Source organism: Dendropsophus ebraccatus, unplaced genomic scaffold (genome assembly GCF_027789765.1).
Source record: "Dendropsophus ebraccatus isolate aDenEbr1 unplaced genomic scaffold, aDenEbr1.pat pat_scaffold_1770_ctg1, whole genome shotgun sequence".
NCBI classification, from domain to species: Eukaryota; Metazoa; Chordata; class Amphibia; order Anura; family Hylidae; genus Dendropsophus; species Dendropsophus ebraccatus.
The window spans coordinates 7,552-30,949 of record NW_027209198.1 but is presented as its reverse complement, the minus strand read 5'-3'; the positions used below and the strand labels follow the sequence as shown (position 1 = coordinate 30,949).

The 23,398-nt window shown below is 40.8% G+C and overlaps 1 protein-coding gene across 1 annotated transcript; it reads right to left on the bottom strand.

Moving 5' to 3' along the window:
• Positions 1-1,446: 1,446 nt before the first annotated feature.
• Positions 1,447-21,636, bottom strand: LOC138775569 (N-acetylgalactosaminyltransferase 7-like; the record flags this gene model as incomplete). The annotated part of the gene is made up of 5 exons (XM_069955966.1): positions 1,447-1,563; positions 10,773-10,889; positions 15,496-15,678; positions 20,060-20,139; positions 21,506-21,636. Coding segments are annotated over 5 exons (560 nt in total), but the record flags the coding sequence as incomplete, so codon positions are not given.
• Positions 21,637-23,398: the final 1,762 nt, after the last annotated feature.

The following is a 23,398-nucleotide window of genomic DNA, read 5'->3' as shown; positions in this document are numbered from 1 at the left end:
CTGGGTATATTCTATTGGCATTTTATTCTGGGCTGTCTTCCATAAGGCCACCTAGTAACTTTTATACACTGCACCTTTTCTATAATATCCAGAAAATTTGCTAACCTACACCAACCAGATCTATTAAGCGGGTTATCCGGCGGTCAGCCTTTTTTTTATATATTGCTGCTGGTGTATATATTGCAGTGAAATGATAGAATCCAGGGATTCGATCAAATCACTAGAGATTTGATGAAATCCTGGGAAATGATTTCCCTAGGGATTTGATCAAATGCCTGACCCCTTTCAAGGAAATGATGGAATGAACAATCGAGGAGTCGCTCGGCTCTATATTTGGCGGCGGAGGTGGACGGGGGAGCAGAATGGCACACCTACAGGCAGGTATATGGCGGAGGGGGAAGACGGGAACTCCCAGCAGGCACAGCGGCAAAGGCAGACAGGGGAAGCAGAGCGGCACACCTCCCTGGCAGGCATATGGCGGTGGGGCGGGCGGGGAGCACAGCAGCACGCCTCCCAGCAGGCATATGGTGGCGGGGCGGACGGGACCGGGGGCAGACAGGAAGCAGAGCGCCACACCTCCTGGCAGGCATAAGGCGTTGGGGTGTAGGCATGTTGCAGGGCAGGGCAGACAGGACCAGAGGCAGATGGGGAACAGAGCAGCACACCTCCCGGCAGGCATATAGCGTCGCAGGCAGACAGGGAGTGGAGCGAATAGACCGGGAGAGCAGGAGGTGTGTAGCAGGGCAAATGAGCGGAATATGGAGCAGAGAGGCGGCGGAGGCACATGGGTAATTTCATAATTTCCCAGTATTTGATCAAATCCCTGATTCTATCATTTCACTGCAACATATATAAAACAACAGACAAATTATTGTTACCTGTCCTTGCTCCCTCAGTGTCCTGCCCTGGTGTCGCCTGTGTCCCCCGCTGACTGTAAAGCCTCCACTTCTGAGAAGAACTTAGGAGTTCAGCCAATCACTGGCCACAGGGCTGTGGGCTGTCACTCCCAAAGCAAGTTAGTCTCAGAAGTGGAGGCTCTGCAGTCAGCGGGCGACACTGGTGACACCAGACAGAGGGAGCATGGACAGGTAAGGATAATGGGGGAGATTTATGAAAGGGTGTAAATATACACTTGGTGTAAACTGGCCACAGCAAGTAATCACAGCTCAGCTTTCAGCTCTGGTAAAATATAGAAGGAGCTGTGATTGGCTGCTGTGGGCAGTTTACACCAGGTGTATATTTAAACCCTTTCATAAATCTCCCCCAATATGTTTATGGTTTTATATGCACCAGCAACAATATATTAAAAAAGGTTGACCGCTGGACAACCCAATTAATGTTAGAGGACAAGAATTATTATATATTTTCATGTGTCTTTTTATCCCAATTTTTTTTCTTAATTATTGCTGCAAAACAAGATTACATCAAAATTACATTTACCTTCAGTGTTGGTGATGATCCCACATAAACCGGTGGTGGGTTTCCCTGCCACCCATGCAAACGGTAGATGTGCCCTACACGTGAACAAGGTGTGAACAGTAACTTTCCTCCACACTGCCAGATCTATGAGAAAAAATGGAAAAGTCAACATATTATACTCTATGGAAATATACAATACTACAATACTTTAGTGCAGTAAATTTTACCTGAAAAAACCATACATATATTTTTCCATTCACTCAGACCCAAATTCATCAAAGGTGGTGTAATTTTAGCCAACTTATATCTAGTCCTAATTTATTGACTTATTTTGCCACAGATTTATGACTGCAGTTGACTTGATAAATTGTTCACAGCATACAATAACTTTTACATCAGTTAACAGTATATCCCTTTTATATTGGAGAGTGTGAGGAATAGGGATGCATGGTTTTCATTTGCAACTTTTTTAAAAAGCTGCATTTATTATTATTACTACTACTACTACTACTACTACTACTACTACTACTACTACTACTACTACTACTATTATTATTATTATTATTTACTTATTTATTTATAAAGCGCCCTTAATTCCAGAGCACTATACAAGCATTAGCGATAACAAACAGGAACAATACAAGAGCAAAACACCTTACATGAAGGCAAGTGGCAGACTGGTACATGGGGGTAGAGGACCTTGCCCGCAAGGGCTTACAATCTATTTCATTAATGTGTCTAAATCTTGGCCAGGCACCAAACACTTTTCACTCCTTTTTAATGTATTCTTGTCATTAGAAAAAAAAAAACATTTTCCAAGTTTTGATCAGTGTGGTCTGGGTGTTCAAACCCCCACCAATCTCTAAAATGAGCTAGGAGAAGCCTGCAGTTAAAGAAGCACTCCAGGTCCCCCCCCCCAATACACCTTCACCACCACTATTTCTACAGTGCCATCTGTTTCATTCCAGCTCTGCTGCATCCATATATTTTCTCTTACTGTAGCTGGGTCATGTCACTAGCAGTCAGACCAACAGTAAATGACATGGCATATTTCATCTAGGAAGTGGTGTATCCTGGGTCAGCTGACTATGTGATGTCATCATCAACTATCATATCCCTTCTAGCAGCTCCTAGAACCCTTACCTCACGGCTCTATATGTATGTTGCGGTTATCTCTATGAGATCAGAATATACAGCAAATATATACCACCCCTGAGGCAAGTTGAGTTTTTTCTGCATTTCTGTCATGATTTTTTTCTAAAATTTCAGCTCAAGTAGGGTTATTGCACAAATAGTAGCAGAAACACAATCTTTACTGTGTTTTTAGAAAACTGTAACAAAACACAATTGCAATGCAATGCGTGAACAAAGCTTGAAGACTTATATTCTTCATTAACCCTCTCAGTTGTGATTATAGGTAAATCACTTTCTCCTCATGGCAATATTTCTTAGAAGAAACAACACTTTGAATAAGAAAACACATCAATACCTGCATATGGTGTGAACTGAGTCTCAGCAGTTCATCTGGCTAGACTCCAGCTACCCATTTAGGCAGGTCTGATTGGGTGAACTGCAGTGAGGAAGCTCCACCTCTTTCTCTCTGCAAAGCTAGAGGATTCATGGGAAATGTAGTCAGTATCAGGAAATTATAGGAATATAGTGGAAAAATAGGAATCAATAAGGCTGACTTATTGCCTGCCACATCAGCTAAACAGATAAAAACAACGGCATACACAAGAACCTCTACATTAATCTCTAACAATAAGCTATACACCACTTCCTAGAGTGCTTTGTTAGGCGGTTTACTCCCTAGCTTGATGTCTTTCCCATCTTGCATAGTTGCATAGTGGATAGATAATGGAGCTCGTCTTGTGCAGCGAGATGGGGATCACAGTCAGCATAACCTCAAGTTTTTCCCTGTTTGCTTTACAGATCGACAGGGGTCTGAGCACTCAGTTCATAACTGATCAAAACTTGTCTCTGGTGCATGTCAAGTGTTTTTCTTTTATTACTGACATATTAACAAACTGGTGCAAATGGCCCAATATTCTGGAACAAATGGATAACCAATAGCGATTAGCAAGTTTTGCCATGTCTTGTATAAGTAGTTCTGCTTTCCGTGTTCTCTGATTACCTGGAAAGGCCATATCAGACTTTTAAAGGGAATTGAAACACTTAAAAAGAATTTCAACTTTTCAGGACTAACTGAATTGAGGCCCATTTAGGAATAAGATTCCCTTAATCATCCGGTAGATTTTGTAACCTCTATTAATAAATATGTCATCTGGTAGACTAGACATTATTATGGTGTTAAATGTGTCAAATAAAAGCACAAAAACAATGATATATGTGTCCCACTGTCTTTTTATGTACACTACAATAGAAGTGAAAGGGGTTTTATAACAGTGTGGATTCGAGGGTCACACTGCATGCGTTATCTCTTCATACATGCAGATTTAAAGAGGTTATTTTATTAGACAAACCCCTAGCTATATGCCTTATTAGAGAGACTTTACAGAGAAAAGGCACAAAATTCAGAGGCTGACAGTGAAATACTATAAGAGCAGACCAACGAGCTAGGTCAATATCAGGGCTAACCATGAACAAGCTATGGTGAATATTTTAAGGGCATAATAATTTTTAGGCTGCATTCACACGTCCATATATTTTGCGGACCTACCGATGGTGAATAGCTGTCCTGGATTGTTTCCCAGCCCAGCATGATGTATCAACATCATGCCAGCAGCGGGGAATGGTTTGAATCACTACACTACTCACTACTGAGAGTCAAACATTTTCCCTACTGCCGGCATGATATTGATACATTATGCTGGGTGGGGAAACAATCCCAGACAGCTATTCAGCGTCCGTAGGTCTGCAAAATATACATGTGTGTGAATGCTGCCTTAGTGCTAACATTTTCAACTTTATTAATTAAACAATAATAGAAAAATGCTGAGAGCAATCTCATTTTCAAGATTACTCAAATAAAATAATAGTTAATATATATAAATAAATATAAAAATTGATTTTTTTTTTCAAATTTTTTTATTTTTTTTTTTCATTTTAGAAAACAAAGGGCTGATATAATATCCATGATATGTATAACTTTCCTCAAATAAATAGTTTAGTCACTAACAAAAACAACTTTATAAGCTGACGTCAATAAACTATGCAGAACAAGCAATCTACCCTAGCTGCTGTGCGGTACATCTTGTATAAATGACATGCTTCACAGTACAGCACTTGTTTCAGGCGTAGTCTTGAATTTAACTGATAAGTAAGAACCCAAGCAGCATAATTACAACATTGTTTTCCACGCCTCGCTGATACTCACAAGTGAAAGCCAAGTGACTAAGGACTGGCACCACCCATCACTAAGTTAATAATACAATAGTTTAGCTCCATCCTTAATGAATGTACAGATAATAGAGATTGTTTTAATTAACCCTGATACAATTCAGGCGTCTGGTGCAAAGGTGCCTATACACCATCAATAACTGCTGGCCAAATGATCATTCAGACGAGAGTTCTCGTTCGCATCCTCTCCATAAACGTTATTGTTTGGCACAATTTGGATGCCAATATAAAATCTATAAAGACCTTTAGGCCAGAATTACAATAATATGCCCATATTGTGTCTGGGCCCAACTGCAGATTTACATACCCAAGCTTACAGCATCATAGATCCACTGTGGGGTAGTTACTTATGTTCTTTAAACAGATATACATGTCATACTGATCAGCGGCAGGAGCTTGGCTGATGCACATAGCTTGGCTCTTGTCATAACTGCTGGTTTAGGAGATAACTCCTGACTGTTTGACATCCTAGATCCTGGGGTCAGTACTTGGATCCAGTGGTGTAAGTACCATCATCACAGCTGGGGTCTGCTGCATCAGGGGGCCTGATGGCCTCATCCTGCAATACACTGGGCCCACAAAAACAGCAACAGTTTGTTGCTGATGGCATGACATACAGATATGAAAATTGCTAAAAACAGCCCCACTAGCTGCCTACCATAGGGGACACTATCTATTGGGGGGGGGGGGGAAGTAGACGAACAGGTGGATTACCTACAGTGGAAAGCCTATAACATTAGGGGATACTACATACTGGGAGGGAGCTAACTACTGGCAGGGTTACATGGGGAGTACTACATATTGAGTACCTACAGCTATGAGAGTGGATGTCAATGTGCTCCACACATATTTTACACACTATATGAAGCACCTGTGGAATTGAATGGGTCTTTGAAGATACGTTTTAAAGTGTACACATCACTTCATGACTGCAGAAAGATATGCAGAAAAAAATCCTGCAGGTGCACTGTCCTCTTCTGTTGTGGGCGAAGGATGCATTTCCCGGAAGTGATGTAGACTGCATTGTAAGTGTATTACAATGCAGTTAACAGTGCTTCTGGAAGTTCCATACACTTAGGGCGTAACTACCACTGTAGCAGCCATAGCGGTTGCTATGGGGCCTGCCGCATCAGGGGACCCGATGGCCCGCTCCTGCAATAAACTGGGCCCCCTGAGGCATCATCATTTGCAGCACCAGGTGGCCCCCTGGGTCCTGTAAATGTCCCTTTAACTACAGAACTTGCAGTTTAGCAATAATGAGTATATTTGATGACTTAGTGGTCAGACAAGGAGGGCCCAATCAAAAGTTTGCTATGGGGCCCAGCCATTTCAAGTTACGCCCCTGCATACACTGCTCGTGTCATAAGAGGACCACCCACTTGCTGATGGCACATTACACAAACAAATAAATTTATGATTGTGTATATTTGATTTTGCGTATTTAAATTGGAAAGAATATATTGAACTTTAAAGCATACCACTATGATACATCATATTTTTGTTTTTTCTAACATGCACAGACCGGCGCGGGTATGCCGGTGCCACGGTCCTTTTCCCAGTTCTCGTACACAGCACCGGTCTGCTTCTGAGCATTGGCCAGGCATAAAGCCCTAGAGGTGGGCTCACAGCCCCCGATGTGACCATCTCCCCTCTGTGATGCGGCTCCATTGATTCCAATGGAGCCCCTTCACAGAGAGGAGAGGGTTTAGTCACACTGGGGGCTGGCAGTCCCACCCCCAGTGCTTTATGCCTGACAGCTGCTCGGTAACATACCGAACATGGGAGCCGGCTGGTGTTGCCAAAGAAAAATAAAAAAGGACCGGAATCCCCCCCACTGGCGGTGGTCTGTTCATGTAAAATGTCCTACTATGCAACATATATTTCCTATAACTACGTAAAACATTCTTACATGAAAAGTGTAAATTATGGCTTTTCTTCTGCATTTTCATTCCCTCAGTGCAACATATTTTCTGCCTGCTATAGAGTTCTGTTACATGTCCCTCGTGTGCTGTCGGGATCCAGACAATAGAACAGCTTGCTATAATTTGCATACAGGAAGGATACTATTGTTAACTAATTACAACTTACAGCTAACAGTAGTTTAAGAATTCGTTTTTTTTAAAACAGAACAAAATGCAATAATTTGGTTTTAACACAAGGCTGAGTAGTATGTGAAAGAGACAGCAACAATTATAATTCCTGTAGGGAAAACATAATCAACACAAACAATTCTCTACTCACATTAAAATGACATTTGCATAGCTACAGAACTTGTCTGACACTCCACAGTCACAGGCAACCCAGAAAAGACTTTTGTTTCTGCCACTTACAACCAGTTTGATGCCTCTTTGATAAATGTGTGGAAAAAATAAGTGGTCACACTGGACAAGGCCCTAGCACTCACCCTGAGCAACTAAACTCTTCCAGGTCTGTTAAAGCGACTCTGTACCCACAATCTGACCCCCCAAACCACTTGTACCTTCAGATAGAAACATTTACTGCTGTTGGAGCTTTGCACAGGTGTATTAACGATCCAGCCCATGTGCCGGGCTCACACAGCTGACGAATAGGAAGCAATCTGCCTGGAGCTTTCCTTATGATGAGGAGGGCGGGGATGAAGGACAGAGAGGATGTGCCAGCCTAATGCATATACAAATGTAAGCCCCGGCCGTTAGACACAGCGCTGCCGGATTAAAAGTTGTTTTTATGACAATAACTGCATCACCTGCCAAACGGACCCCAGGACAGATCTTGGATTAAAAGCAGCTATCCGAAGGTACAAGCGGTTTGGGGGGGGGGGGGGGGGGGGTCAGATTGTGGGTACAGAGTCGCTTTAAAGGGTTTATCCAGGGTTGGAAAAAGAAAGAAAACAGCAGCCGATTAAGGCCTATTATTGGCCATGACAGCCGATATTGGACGATAATTGTGTTATGTAATAGGGCCTTTAGAGGTTTTACTTCAATTTAACTGGCCTTCAAAACCACACCCAAATTAAGGACCCTTTATGGTGCCCTTTCTACAAAAAAAAAAAAGTGTACTTGTTTTTCTAAGCCTTATGAAACTGTTATACACAATGCCTTTTTACCACTGAGAAACTTTAAAATACAGCACCCTAACCCTATTGCTATCTGCTATCAGACATTATCATAGTCTGCTCTCTTTTACACCATTTTAGATGAATGAGCCCTTTTAAACTATTACAGTTTCCAGTTAAGATATCATTACAAAGATGGTAAATAAGGCCCAAAATGATTGCAGCTGGCTGGCATAATTTGGATCTGCATGGATGACTGTATATTGCCTGCTCGAGAGTTGGATCAGGTAAAAATATTTGTCTCCTGGAAAAAAACTTATAAAGTGATACGGTCACCCCTCCCCCCTTACACTATGTGTGGTTCTCCACACCATCAACAAGTCTAGATGCTCTCTTGGGAGGGGGGCTAAACCGCAGTGAAGCCCTGCCTAGGTGACACAGTCCACTGATGAAATGAAGCGATTTTAGAGTATGAAGATGACACAGACAAGCTTTATACAGGCAAATATTGAATGTGCAGCATCTAAGTTTGTGGATAGTGTAGAGAACCCCACATACAGTAAGGGGGGTGACAGTATCACTTTAAGGCTATGTTCACACTACGTAAGTTCCGTGGAAATCACGGCCGTTGTTTCAACAGCTGTGATTTCCATGGTACTTACGCAGTGTTTCAGGCTGAAGGGATGCCGGCCAGAGTGTATACACATAGTGCACACTCTGGCCGGGATCCCTAGCGGCGCCGTAAAAAAAACTGACATGTCAATGCACACTATGAAGCGAGCTGCTCTGGCCGCTTGCTTCATAGTGTGCTTTGGGGAGTTTTGATGCGGGCGCGCACGGATGCGCCCGCATCAGAACTATGCGGCAGGAAAGATCATCGGGCCGGTACTGCAGTACCGGCCGGGATGATCTTTGTAGAGACCGGCCGCTCCGTGAGCCGGCCGGGTCGGGGAATGGCCGATCTCTTACGCCATGTGAAAAGGCTAGGGGTTTGTCTAGGAAAATAATCTCTTCAAAATCTGAATCTATGAAGAGATAAAGCATGCAGTGTGACCTCGAATCCACACTGTTATAAAACCCCTTTCACTTCTACTGTAGTGTGCATAAAAAGACAGTGGGACACATATATCATTGTAGTTGCTCTTTTATTTAACACATTTTACACCATAAGGCTGGGTTCACACTACGTATATTTCAGTCAGTATTGTGGTCCTCATATTGCAACCAAAACCAGGAGTGGATTAAAAACACAGAAAGGCTCTGTCCACACAATGTTGAAATTGAGTGGATGGCCGCCATATAACGGTAAATAAGTGCCATTATTTCAATATAACAGCCGTTGTTTTAAAATAACAGCAAATATTTGCCATTAAATGGCGGCCATCCACTCAATTTCAATATTGTGTGAACAGATCCTTTCTGTGTTTTTAATCCATTCCTGGTTTTGGTTGCAATATGAGGACCACAATACTGACTGAAATATACGTAGTGTGAACCCAGCCTAATAATGTCTAGCCTACAAGATGACATATTTATTAATAGAGGTTAGAAAATCTACCGGATGATTAGGGGAATTTTATTCCTAAATGGGCCTCAATTCAGTTAGTCCTGAAAAGTTGGAATTCTATTTAAGTGTTTCAATTCCCTTTAAAAGTCTGATATGGCCTTTCCAGGTAATCAGAGAACACGGAAAGCAGAACTACTTATACAAGACATGGCCAAAATTTGCTAATCGCTATTGGTTATCAACTTATCCTCTGTGGTGCTAAAGATCATCCGGCTGGGATGATCTTTTCAGAGATCGGACGTTCCGTGACACGGCCATGTTCACATAACGCATAACACAGACCGTTCTGTGACCTGGTTGAGTCACAGAATGCCCGGTGTTACTGAAGATCATCCCGGCCGGTACTGCAGTACCACACGGATGATCTTCACTTCTGCTGAATTCAGATGGAGGTGCATCAATGTGCGCCTGCATCATATTCCCTTCTGCACATAATGGAGCATGCGGCCAGACCCGCACGCTCCATTGTTTGAACTGACAGGTTCTCTGACATGTTAGTTTTTTGCGGGGCCGCTAGCGATCCCGGCAGGAGTGTATACTATGTGTATACACTCCGGCCGGGATTCCCTCTAGCTGCAGCACAATGTAAGTAAAGTATTAATCACGGCCGTGTTGCAAGTATGTCAACATTTTACTTATGTTGTGTAAACATCGCCTGACTGTGTATTTATGAGGTTCAAAAATGAAATAAAGTGTGTGTGTTAACTGCCGGAGTAAGTAGGCCAACTAGTGACTTCCCCTTAAACAAAACAACAAAAGCATCGACTGACCTCTCCAGCATCCTTGAACCAACCCAATGAACACTCAAAAAAACAAACATCTGGCAACGCTGGGCAATTTATTTTTTTAATTTTAACCAGTAAAGCTGGTTTGACGTCATGTTTGGGCTGTATGCCGCCATTGTACATTGGAATACCTTTTAAGGTTGTGTTCCCACACAGTATTTTTGCTCTGTATTTTGCAACCAAAACCAGGAGTGGATTGAAAACACAGAAAGGCTATGTTCACACACACTGCTGAAATTTAGTGGATGGCCGTCATTTAATGGCAAACAATGGCCGTTATTTAAAAACAATCACCATTGTTTTAAAATAACAGCAATTATTTGCCATTAAATGTCGGCCATTTACTCAACTTCAACAGTGAGTGAACATAACCTTTCTGTGTTTTCAATCCACTCCTGGTTTTGGTTGCAGAATACTGAACTAAATATTGAGCAAAAATACTGGTAAAGGTATTTTGACCTATGCTTTAGTGTGGCTATAGATGTATTTCTGAAGGTAACCTGATATACAGTACACCGTTGATCCACAGGCCAAATGTTATAAGACCTCAGCCTAAACAATAGGTTGCATACATATACAGAAAGTAAGCTAAATTAGTCTACAGTACCTTATAGGAAATTTCAAAGTTCTCTCCTCCCCAGATCTGAAGACCTGGATCATAAAGTCCCAACTCGAAGAAAACTCTCTCTCAATAGCAAACAGTCCTCCAGCCATGGCAGGAGACCTAAATAATAAATGCATTGAATAAATAAGCTTTAGTACTGGGTTAGAAGAATGTCAAAATGATTTAGGGTACAAACCCACTTGACGTATTTGCTGCGTGAATCAGTCTTAAAAATAAGCAGGCAAAACGCAGGTTGGCTTTATACAATTGATCTGCGTTAAAATACGCAATTGCGTATTTTGAAGCGTGAAGCTTGTTGTTAGCAAAGCATCAGTTGTTAACAACCTGTGCGAAAAACGCATGTAGCTTCACGCTTCAAAAATACGCAATTGCGTATTTTAACGCAGAACAATTGTATAAAGCCAACCTGCGTTTTGCCTGCTTATTTTTAAGACTGATTCACGCAGCAAATACGTCAAGTGGGTTTGTACCCTTAATCAGGGGACCAGTCAAAGCAGTATAATTAAAGCAAGACAGAGGAAAAACCCGTAAGAATGAAGGAAAGACAGGTATGGAAGACAGGGCGGCAGCCATTAAACAAAGGGAAAGGTCTGGGTTGAGCAATGAGAGGTATTATATTGATCTGTAACCTATATACTCTTATGTTGTATACGGAACACACAGACCTGACTTCTATGTGTTAATTAAGTTACTCAGAGTTGAACAAATTATCCTTGTCTATCATGAACAATTAAACAGTATTTTATAAAGACAATTACAAAACTCTACCTGTTGGGTTTACGGATGAGTCTCTTTTTGCTTCTACAGTCAACAGTTGCCAAACTGAAATAGTGTGTATCTTTGACATGCAGCATGAGGAGGTGGTGTGAACAAGTCCTGTTTATATGGATATGGGCTTTAATGAATAAAGGGGAAATATCGTCAGGTTAGACAAATCTAACCTGTTGATATGTCCCTATTGCACAGGAGAAGCCGAGGAGGAAAGTATGTCTCTTACCTTCCTCCTGGATTCCATTTCAATACAGTTAGTACTGTGCTCCACGGTCCAGTAAGACCGTTCGGAGCACTGGGGCACCCAGTGGGGCCCTCCTTCGGCTAACTGCACCAGAAAGGCGCAGAGGAGTCATCTCCTGTGCAAAAGACAAATCCAACCTGCTGATATGTCCATCCTGCTGATAGTTCCCCTTTAAAGGATAAAGCATAGAAAGGTTTATAGCAACTTAGTGAACATCCCTGCATAAATAAGTGCATAAATAATGCTGGGAACTGTGGTATTTTACATTGGTAACCCAGCACAAAATAAGCACTAGAAAAGCAAAAAAAACAAGTTCTAAACAGAGCTGAGCAACATAATAATGAAAATGACTACTTTTGAGCTATAGCAGCTTTAATGGTAAGCATTCATTATTTGTATGTTTGAATAACCCTAATGTTTCATGACTTATGTTTATTTTCTAATAACGTGCAAAAAGAGTTAGTATTCTATATTAGAGGTGGACTTTATGTTGATGATTCTATGTTAGTAAGTGGTTGAAGAACTCTGCCTTCTATGCTGACCTGTTCTGACACTTTTCATTAGAGCAATATGTAGAAAACCATCTATATTACAGCTCCTCTTTCTTTTGCACTACATTAACACTCACCTCCAGAATAGAATGGAAGAAAGAGCTTTGTATGATATCATAAAGGCATCAGATATGTGTTAGTAAAAGGCATAGGGGGTGAATGCCTAAACCAGTGCTTTATCTGCAGCAGAAAGCAGCTAAAAGTCACTGACTGAACATAACAAGGGGAGGTTAAAAGTTTTGTGCACACAGAATAAGAGGTAACAGTCCATGACTGGCAAAGAACACTGGCAGTGTATGCTGAGGGACTATTCACTGCTAGTAACTTTGTCAGTAATTGGGTCCCACTTAGCCAGAAGTAAATGCATATATCAGCATATGCATTAAAAAGTCATCATTACAGGTCACCAATAAGTTCAAGATACATCAAAATACTGTATTATATCAGCAAATAGAAGCGATAGAAGGCATTCTACAGAATATGAACCCAAAAACTTTTACTTAATATCTATCTAGAACGTGGCTGATTTCCACTATTCCTACAAGTTACATTAAGTGGTAGGATATATGCTTTACAGACAAGCATATCATGTGGTGCACAAGACACAGGGGTTTAAACACTGGGGCAAACTTACTAATAGAAATGCACCAGATTGGGTGCACGTTCTGTACATCACATTTAGGCTATGTTCACACAACGTATATTTTTGTAAAACCACGTCCCATTATACAATGGCCGTGATTATTACAAAAATATACGTTACCTTTCTGTCTATGGGATCCCGATGCCGCAAACAACTGACATGTCATTTTTCTGCGGCCGCTATTCATTGAATAGCGGCCGTAGAAAACCATGTAAGTGCACACTATGGAGCGAGCGGATCCATCCGCTTGCTCCATAGCATGGTATAAAGTTCTGATGTGGGCGCACACGGATGCGCCGGATCAGAACACTGCAGGCCGAAGGATCATTTTTAGAGACCGGCCATTCCGTGACCCGGACGGTCTCTTAAGCTATGTGAACATAGCCTTATTATGTGTTGGAGACAGTTCTAACTCCAGCGCTCCCCCCATGTTTTATGCAAAGAGTGTAAAATATACAGTGGTGTTAGCTGCCCACAGCAACCAATCACAGCTCCGCTTTCAGCTCTGATAAAATGAAAGCTGAGCTGTGATTGGTTGTCATTAGCAGTTTACACTAGTGTATATTTTATACCCTTTGATAAATCTGGGCCCACATCTTTATTACATTTTTTTGCTAAAAAACAAACAAATAAATCAGAACAGCAACTTAGGCCCTTACAGAGAACCAGTGGACTGACCTTCATGTTTTGGCCTTTAATGGCTCCACTCACAGTTATGTTAAAGAAGAGTGCTGGCATTAGAAACTTGTTTTGTCTCCATATTGTGGAGGCAGCCATGCACTGCTAGTCCATGTGAGCTTAGTCAAAGGATGCAGCTTTGGAGGTGTGGCTTCAGCAAATAAGGGGGTGGCTTAAAATTTAACCAAAAATTGCACCAAAATTGTGTCAGAATAATCTTGTCTAAGCCTGAGAATTACAGTTTTAGTAAATCTGCCTCATTTTTTAATATTAAGATAAAATTTGAATTTTAGTTTAACATCAAAGTGGATATACACTTAAGATCACCTTATAAAATGTTATGAAAACATCCAGACACCAAGGACACCGGAGGGGGTTTGTAGCCAGACAACCTAAAAATTCCAAATCCAAATGTGGCGCTTGAAAATGAAGCCTTTTGTAATGTTTTACCTATGTGATATTTAAGAGGATGATCTTAGGTAGACTTCTACTTTAATGTAAGTCTTTCGGCCACTTCCGTGTTTGAAGTTATTTTTTTTTTCTATTCAGCAATCGCAATTTTCCACTATGGGTAACAGATGCTAGTTGACAATCACTACCATTGTAATGTCAAAAAAGTTGGGCATAAATGGTTTTCACACACCATTTGTTATGCTGGCCATATAGCTATTAGTCAAAAGATTGCCTCTTGCAATTGCTTATAGCTACTATTGAGCAACCCTACTAAACTGTTCAGGTTCGGCATCATTCTCTAAACTGAATCGCTTAGCATATGAGTCCCGGCAGCTGAAGAAGTTGGATGCTACCCTAGGGAGTTCAGGAAAACATGGATACAGCCGCTGGGAGTCTAATGCTGAGTGTTTAGGTTTGTAGAACGTTACCAAACTCAAACAGTTTGGCAAGTTCTCTTAATACTACTTATAGCTCAAGGAAACACATTATCAGGCATGTTGTCCAGTACTGCTTTTGATGGGCAATGTCTAGAACAACCAGCTGCCCCTATATAGATTAAATTGTGGTAACATTATGGTACCCATTATTTAATGTATATGGGCAGTTTTAGGCTTAGTTCACTCTATGTTTGAGACTTACATCAGATGCATGTGGTCTATAAATACACCTCTCCAGTATTATATCACTTTACCCACAGGCTGTCATATATTTAAGAAGAAAAAAAGCATATGAACACAGATATAGGAGACCAATATAATGGAAAATGGCTGAGTGTAGAAATGCTTCAGACAAGGGAGTAACTCAGGAACACATTTAGCTTTTTTATGCTGTTAGTGATGGAAAATCAGCAGCAACAAGGATATCAGTCACATTCTAGACAAATATAAACTTAGGAATTTCAAAGTACAGGGACCGTAATAAAAGACCGGTGGCTAAGTGGGACTGTACAAGAAGGCTCAGAGATTAAACCAGACATGCTGTAACTTAATGTATCAGTACATTGTATGGAATGAAACCTGCAAGCTGTTTAGTGATTACCGATAAGGCTCAGTTTTTGTTTTTCTCATATCCTTTTCTTTTTTGGTCAAGGCACACGCTTCCATAGCATACTCCAATCCCATGCTCCTCTAGCATACCCATCTTCATCACCTCCCCCTTGTGATAATAAATTGTAAGTGTTGCCATCTATGACATCTATCAGAGGCACAGTGCATGCGGTTCTGCGGAGTGGTGGTGATGCAGGATGAAGGATTGACACGAAGGACAAACATACGAACGGAACAAGATTGGCGGAGAAATGAGGGGAAAAAACAGAAAAAATATTTAGACAAACATGAACATGAAAATGAAAATCACATTCTTTACCAATAAGGTTCAGTTCTATGCTTTCGTTTGGCCTTTTCTCTGTCGCTTAATGGAATTCGTTTCCATAGCATGCTCCAGTCCCAGGCCCCTCGAGCAAAACCATCACTATCGCCACCTTGCTGTGGCTCAATGGTATAAACATTGCCATCAATGTAATCTATTAGTGGGACAGTACAAGCAGTTCTGCCAGGATTCCAGGAGCGATAGCAAATTTACAACAAGAGAAGACACGCAAAATTAGAAATGTACAATCAATAAAGCAATATTATTAGACAATACCAAATGCTATGCAGAAACTAGCATATCAAGCTTAAATATTGGGTTGGCTACAAGTTAAGGGAGCCTGTGATTACTTTCATGCTGCTTAAACCAAGAGATATTGGCGCGGCCCCCTGGGGCTTTTCTCCGCTTCTCCTTACTTGACTAATAGGCATTGACCTTGTCGCTGGTGGAGCAGGCAGAACCAATGGGGACCACCACAATGACTCCTGGTTCAGACCACATCAAAATTTTAAAAATACATAGTGCATATCATGCCCCAAAATTCAGCAAATCATATGCAATAAATCTGTTTACTTTTTTACTGTAACTGCTATAAAGGTAATCTATATACAATATAATGATATAAGAGAAAAAAAATCTACATAGAACATTTTGCAAATACAGTGGTACCTCGTACTATATCTGCCCTGAACTTAAAGGGAATCTGTCAGCTACAATTCACATCCCGAACTGCTGACACTGTTAGACAACTGTTAGGTAAAGGAGACAGATGGTACCTTTCATATAGCCACCTGTCCTTCCTGAACACAGGAAGTGCCAAGAGTCAAAGAGGCATTCCCAAGCTCCCAAGTAGACTTAGGTATGGGAGGTTGGAGTAAGGAGGCGTTATCGCTTGCTACACTTCATGAGCTTGGGAAAGCCTCTTTGACTCTTCATACTATAGAATGAAAGCATTTATCTTTATCCTAAAATCACAGACATATATATGAAAGATACTGTGTGTCTCCTTGACCTTTCAGCTTTCTCACAGATTTCCTTTAAAATAATTCTGTTCTAAATTACTATAAAGAATTGTGTGTGACGGTCTCATTAATTTTACATGTATAGTACTGTACTGCAGTGATTACATTGTACATTTAATTTGTGGATGCTGGACTCAAACACATTTACATTACTTCTTATGGGAAAAAATTCTCAGTTCTCAAACTGCCCAGTACTCAACCAGCCTTCCGGAGCACACTGTGGTTGAGTACAGAGATACCACTGTATATTACATTTTCCACTAATCCTGAGTTACAATCTGTATCACAATTCAGAGCTGTAGTCACGGTTATAATGGTTAGTATTAGGGGCAGGCAATAAACAGTGTCTGAACGCCTATAATGTAGTGGGACAGTAAGTTATTTTCTGTACCAGGTTTCTATGGTGTAAAGACAACACTTTCCAGAAAGAAAATCATTAGAACAATAGTTTTCACTGACATTTGGTCATAAAAGAAACCTAGATTTTAGCTCTTAAACCTGGGGGAATTGTGAATACAGCTCTGGACTATAATACAGGCTGTAACTCAGGGTAAGTACAAGATGTGCATAGACACAAATTCAGAAACTTGCTCAGTTTTTAGGAAAAACAATTATATATGAAAGCTGAAAATGCTATTCAGTTTAGGACATACACTATATATGACTGGGCCAATCTACAGCATTACCTTATCTTAAAAATCAATACACTGCTCTAAATTATTAAAGTCTCTAGAAAAGCTGGAAGACCAAAATTACCTATCTTACATCATCCAGATGAACCTGCCTCCTGACTGGTAACTGTGCCTAGCTCTGTGTAGAGGGAGGGATGGTTCTGCCGACATGTTCGACGTTTCAACATGTTGAAAAATCACGATCGGACCTCCCACAGCTCCCCGCGCCCATTCCCACTCGCTTCCTCCTCAATATCATGCTGTATAATATGGCCTTAAGTCTGTGACCGATAAAAACTTTTGACCTGTCACAGGTACATGACAGGGACACTTTCACTTTTTAATGCCCTCATATAAAAACTAGATTGGCAACAGATATCTAAATGGTTAGACAGAGGGCCTTTGACTTTATGGTGGGTGATATAATAGATCTGGTAAACAGAAGACTCCTATCGCATAAATAACTGCTTTATGTCCACTAACTGTGCTGCGTCTACAGGTCTCTCTTCATTTGTAAATGACAGGTGTGCTTTAAGAAATAATCTTTCAATGCAATGCAGATCCTTACAGCATAAACAGTGATTTTGAAGGCCTTTTGTTTAATCTAATGTTACAACCTGCATGGAAATTAACTTCTATACAAATTTCAGCAATGAATGCACGTTCAGCATAAATGGGAAATGCAAAAGTAATCACAGCACATCCATGGAAATAGAACATTTTCCAAGAAATCTACAGCCCACACTGTAACAGTAATTAAATCTCGTATGCAAAAAATCTAAATTAAATTTCATAGCTAAAACAGAAATGCACCGGTTCCTATTCAGGGATTACCTTCATTTCATTTTTTATTTGACTCCCATTTAACTCTATTCTCCTTCAATGTGTAATATGTGAAGTTAAAAGCTTCCTTTGTGTCAGCCAGAATTTGGCACTAGAAGGACACCTATAGCTTATTTTAGGATTATCAGATGCACAGCAGATATTAACAGACCATGAAAGTCATGTAAGTAGAGAGGTCCACAGCAGCCCATAGGGGTGTTGCTTCCCTTGTCTAACCAGGGGCAGAGTTATCGAAAAAGATAAACTGTTCTTGTTGCCAATAGTCATCACAGCGCGACTTTTATTCTAAACTGCAAGGTCTTAAAATAGAAAACCTAACCATGCTCCTTTAGAAAACAATAATAGGAGCCCATTTTTTTTTTATTTCTTACAGGGGTATTTCTACAGTTTAAAAAAAACTGTACAAAGACCAGTCAGTGTCCTCTGCCATAAGTGCTGTGATGGGACAGCATATATTATGCATGTGCAGCTGCAGCAAACAGTGGTCACTTCCTGCATGTATGGCTAATATCCCTTAGGACCAGCGATTGGATGCAGCATCATATCCGCAGTGCATGTGATGTCATCGTAGGCCTGCAGGCGATAACTCTTCCTGTTCGTATGGCTTAAGACCAATGACTGGTTGCAGCATTGTAGAATTGGCGCTCTTCTGAGCCTGATTTATCATGATTTAAGCCTGCTAGCAGGCGTAAATCATGTAAAAAATTTACACCTGCTCCGGAGCAGGTGTAGACCTCTGCGTCTGCTGTGCAGTGGGCCTAAATGCCCTATTCCACTGGCTGCTCGCTCGCTTGCTCCTCGTTCCCCGCTTGCTGCCGCCGCTATTCAACGCGGCGGCAGCGAGCGGGTGAGTGCGGGAGGGGCATCTGGGAGCTGCGGGGGGGCTGCCCGGGTGATCGCTGATCGTCCGGGCAGCCCATAGGCTTGTTGAAAAACAAGCGACTGCAACGATCAGCCGACATGAACGATGTCGGCTGATCGTTGCACTCTATTCCACGGGACGATTATCGTCCGTAGCGGCCGATATCGGCCGAATACGGACGATAATCGTTCCGTGGAATAGGGCCTTAAGGACCCTATAACTACGGTCACATTTCTGAGTGAATATATGAATATTTTAGCTGTAGCTGATAATCATGAATCATGCTGAATTCCTGATCCTTGACACTGACCCACTTCCCTAGCACAGGACATCAGAAGAATGAGCAGAAAGGTATTTGCCTGTCAATTTGGTGGCGAGATTAGCCTGTACTACAGAGCTAGAAAGATGTATAAGTAAAGTCTGTTGAAATTTCCAAGGATCACCCAATACAAAGTGTGTATACACAGTAAACAGTTTCCCAAAATGCTAAAGCTTTTTATATACAGTGTGTGCCCCTCAGAGACTTATATTTAGCCAAGCATGCATGTTTATCTAGGGACAGTCAAGCTATACTCAGTGAACTACTTGTATATAGCAAGTCCGCAGAAACCTGCTGTATTGAACACCATATATATTGACTCACTATAACAATGTTCAGCAGCACATGCTATGCATTAAAAATTGTCAGCCCTGTAATGAACCCCCTCTCTTGTAAAGTGTTAGGGCCTTAATAAATTATAGATCAAATATAGATCTAAATTATATAATCTAATAGATTATAGTGTGAAAAATCATTATATTGTTTGAATTTAAGCTATAATCTTTCCGTGTGTATGCAGGCAATGATCAAACGACTAATGAAAATTACACATCGTTAGTTTGTGATTACGACTTTCGTATACTAGAGTATGTGAACAATCATAATTACGATCATAATTGCGATCACAACCAACGACAATCGGTCCTTGAATTATGGTGAATGATTTCAGGTCATTCCCAAAAGCGCTTGTTTGCAATGGTTTATTGTTAATCAGAGAAAAGGAAAATCACTTTGTCTAATAAGGACCCTACCCCCTCAAGTCTGCAACATGACCATTGCCAGTAATTACAATAAAATTGTTAGAACACATTCAGAGAATACCTTTGCAGACTGTATACGTTACCTGTCATTGGCTATGGGTGCTACTAAAGGAGCATACCAATTGATCCCCACTTCACAGTGTGCATCTAGGTAAATTAAAACCTACAAAAAATTACACATAAGAAAAATATTTTACAGCACTGTTAAGAAAAAAAAACATTTAACAAAAAAAACCTCAAAACAAAACATATATCAGACGTAATACCAGGCCATTTCACAGCAGACAGATATATTCTATAGTACTACAATAATTTATTTTTGTATTGAATTGCATGGTAAATAAGTAGAGACACTTGCATGTATCATAAGTGTGATGAGAACTCTTACAAACCATATGGCTACACAGGCTGCCTACTGAGAAAAGGGAAGTAGTGCTTTCATGTGACTAGACGCAAGACATTTATGATACTAGATGAGGGAGATGTGCTTTGAAGTCTGAAGCTATTTCCTTTCAATCTAACTTCAGGTGTCAGCAAAGCTTCTATTAGTGACATTGGTATGGTAGAGTTGACCAGCATGGTGCATGGTCACCAATGCATCACACTATACTAACACAGTAAGGCCCCGTTCCCACTGAGCAAAGCTAGCGGAATTCCGCGACGGAATTGTCCGCCGCGGAATGCCGTTAGCCTCCCGCTCATAATGGGAGTCTATGGGAGGCGCGCGCTGCTGCTCTATACGCGCTGAAGAATGAACATGTTCATTCTTCAGCGCGGACAGGGCAGGAGCGCGCGCCTCCCATAGAGTCCCATTATGAGCGGGAGGCTAACGGCATTCCGCGGCGGACAATTCCGTCGCGGAATTCCGCTAGCTTTGCTCAGTGGGAACGGGGCCTAAAGAGCTCTTTGCTGAAAAACCATCATCTTCAAAGCACAACAAAGATGACCTCTAGATCCACGTTCACCAAGCACAATGTAGTGGTGGCCAGAGACACAATTTCATCTGCACATGTTATTGTATACAGTAAGAAATACTCTATGTTAGGCTGGGTTCACACTACTTTTTCTTTATCCGTTTTCTTTATCCGTTTTTTTTGTAAAAAACAGATGGAAAAAAGCGGATGCATGTGTGCGCATCCGTTTTGGTCAGTTTTTCCATTGAATTCCATTATTAAAAAAAGGATCAAAATGGATACTTTTTTTTAATGGACACAAAAATGAGGTCAACTAAGTTTTTGTGTAGGTTAAAAGAAACGGATAAGTTTTGATCTTTTTTTCTAATGGAATTCAATAGAAAAACGGATCAAAATAGAAGCACACAAATGCATCAGTTTTTTTGCAAAAAAAAACGGATGAAAAAAACGTAGTGTGAACCCAGCCTTAATTGTATCTGCCAGCAAGAGCCAAAAACAGAATCACCAAGAGCAGCTCTCTAGCAACATGGCTGTGGCTAGTACTATGACCCAGCAGCCCATATCGCAGTGTACATGGCGTGACAATCTATCACAGGATAAAATATTACTACTTACTTGTCCTAGTTTAGCTTTATAGGCACCAATGCTTCTTGCTTGTATAAGTCCCTCTCTACGTTCATTCCGAAATACCTTTACCAGACCATTCCACTGCTTGATATAATCGTCCAGCCTTCCCTTTAAATGTTCTAGAAGAAATAAGCAGAATCATAGCAATGTCTTTCTATGGTGCAGTTCCCTGAATTCTGAAGAATGATATCCTGGTCTGTTGGCAGGAGAGTCACAGGCATAGCTACTGGCACATGGCGGGCACATTAATGCTTGACTGCATTTCATCCGCGATGCTATTTGCACAAAAGACTGATAACATTGTGTGTCTGATGGCTTATTCCTAGATGCAATGAGAATTTACATAATCCTCACATGATGGTTTAATAGCAATTGACAACTGTGATAATTTCACATGTGATATGCTGTGCGTGCATTGACTGAGATAGTAAATGGTTGAATAGTTAAAAGATGTGCACAAATTCACAGCCATTTTTGTCCCAATAAATATAACATCTAGCAACTCTGCATTAAGTTTTAATTAAAATATTGGATCTACGGCTTCTATGCAGGTTACACTTCACCATGGTAACAGACTGTAAACACATCCTGCGTAGTGTAATCCTGCAGTCTATCAGTCTCATACTTTCTTCCATTTCCCCCTTCTTTATGCTAGCACACAGGAGCACAGAACAGGTAGAAGGGAATTTAATTGCTGCAGCAGAGTACAGAGAGTCTGTTTGCCGTCTGTTACCATGGGGATGCATAGTCTGCATATTGGTTGTACAAACAAAACAATAAGGCACTGTTAATTATCACCTATTGCAAAGTCACTTCACCTGTCACATTAGATGCATTGAAATATTAAAAAAGTTTTTTGTGAATATGCCTTTGGATAGGCCATCAATATCAGACTGGTGGCAGATCAACTTCCAAAACTCGAAGGGGTCACATTGCTGATACTCTAGCAGGAAAAACTGCAATACCAGGTACAGCTACTTCCAAATGTATGGAGCTGTACCAGGCAAGGCAAGGAGACCACAGCACTTGCATTAGGGTCATCGCCCCTTTAAGGAGTTATCCAGCGCTACAATAACATGGCCACTTTTCCCGTCTCTTGTCTCCAGATTGGGTGGGGTTTCAAACTCCGTTCCATTGAAGTAAATGGAGCTTAATTGCAACCACACCTGAACTGGAGACAAGAGAGGGGAAAAGTTGCCATGTTTTTGTAGCGCTGGATAACCCCTTTAAGTAAGTTTAGCTGGGATTTAGTTGGATCCCCACGGATCCTATGTTTTTTTTTAATCAAGAAGATCTTTATTAAGGTTTTTTCAGTTTTAGGCTAGGTTCGCACTATGTAACTGTGCGGCTGTATTTTTTATGTGGCTGTAAATGTGCGGATGAAACTCCGGCCGTGGGAAAAAATAGACATGCGGCTCAAAACATACGGTCATTTACTTTGAAATCTGGTTGAACTAAAAATAACAAATAAAATCTTAAGAAAGTGATGCAAACACCTCTGGATGCATCTGGGGAAAGCAGGGAACACAGTTTACATGAATTGCTATTACCGGGGTTTGCGATCCTCTGCAGTTTTCCGATGTCTCTCATGGTTAATCTATTAAAATAATAAAACACATTTTTGTTGTAATAAAGTGCCTTTCGTTGGTCAATAATTTAATTCTAACGAATCCATCATTTTGCAATTAAATATACTGTTAAATAAATAGATATATAAATAAATGTATATTTATATATATATTTATTTTTTGACAGTATATTTAATTGCACAATGATGGATTCGTTAGAATTAAATTATTGACCAACGCAACTGAATTTATTTCAATGAAATTGTGTTTTATTAATTAAATATTAATTAGTACAGGAAGCTCCATAAGCCGT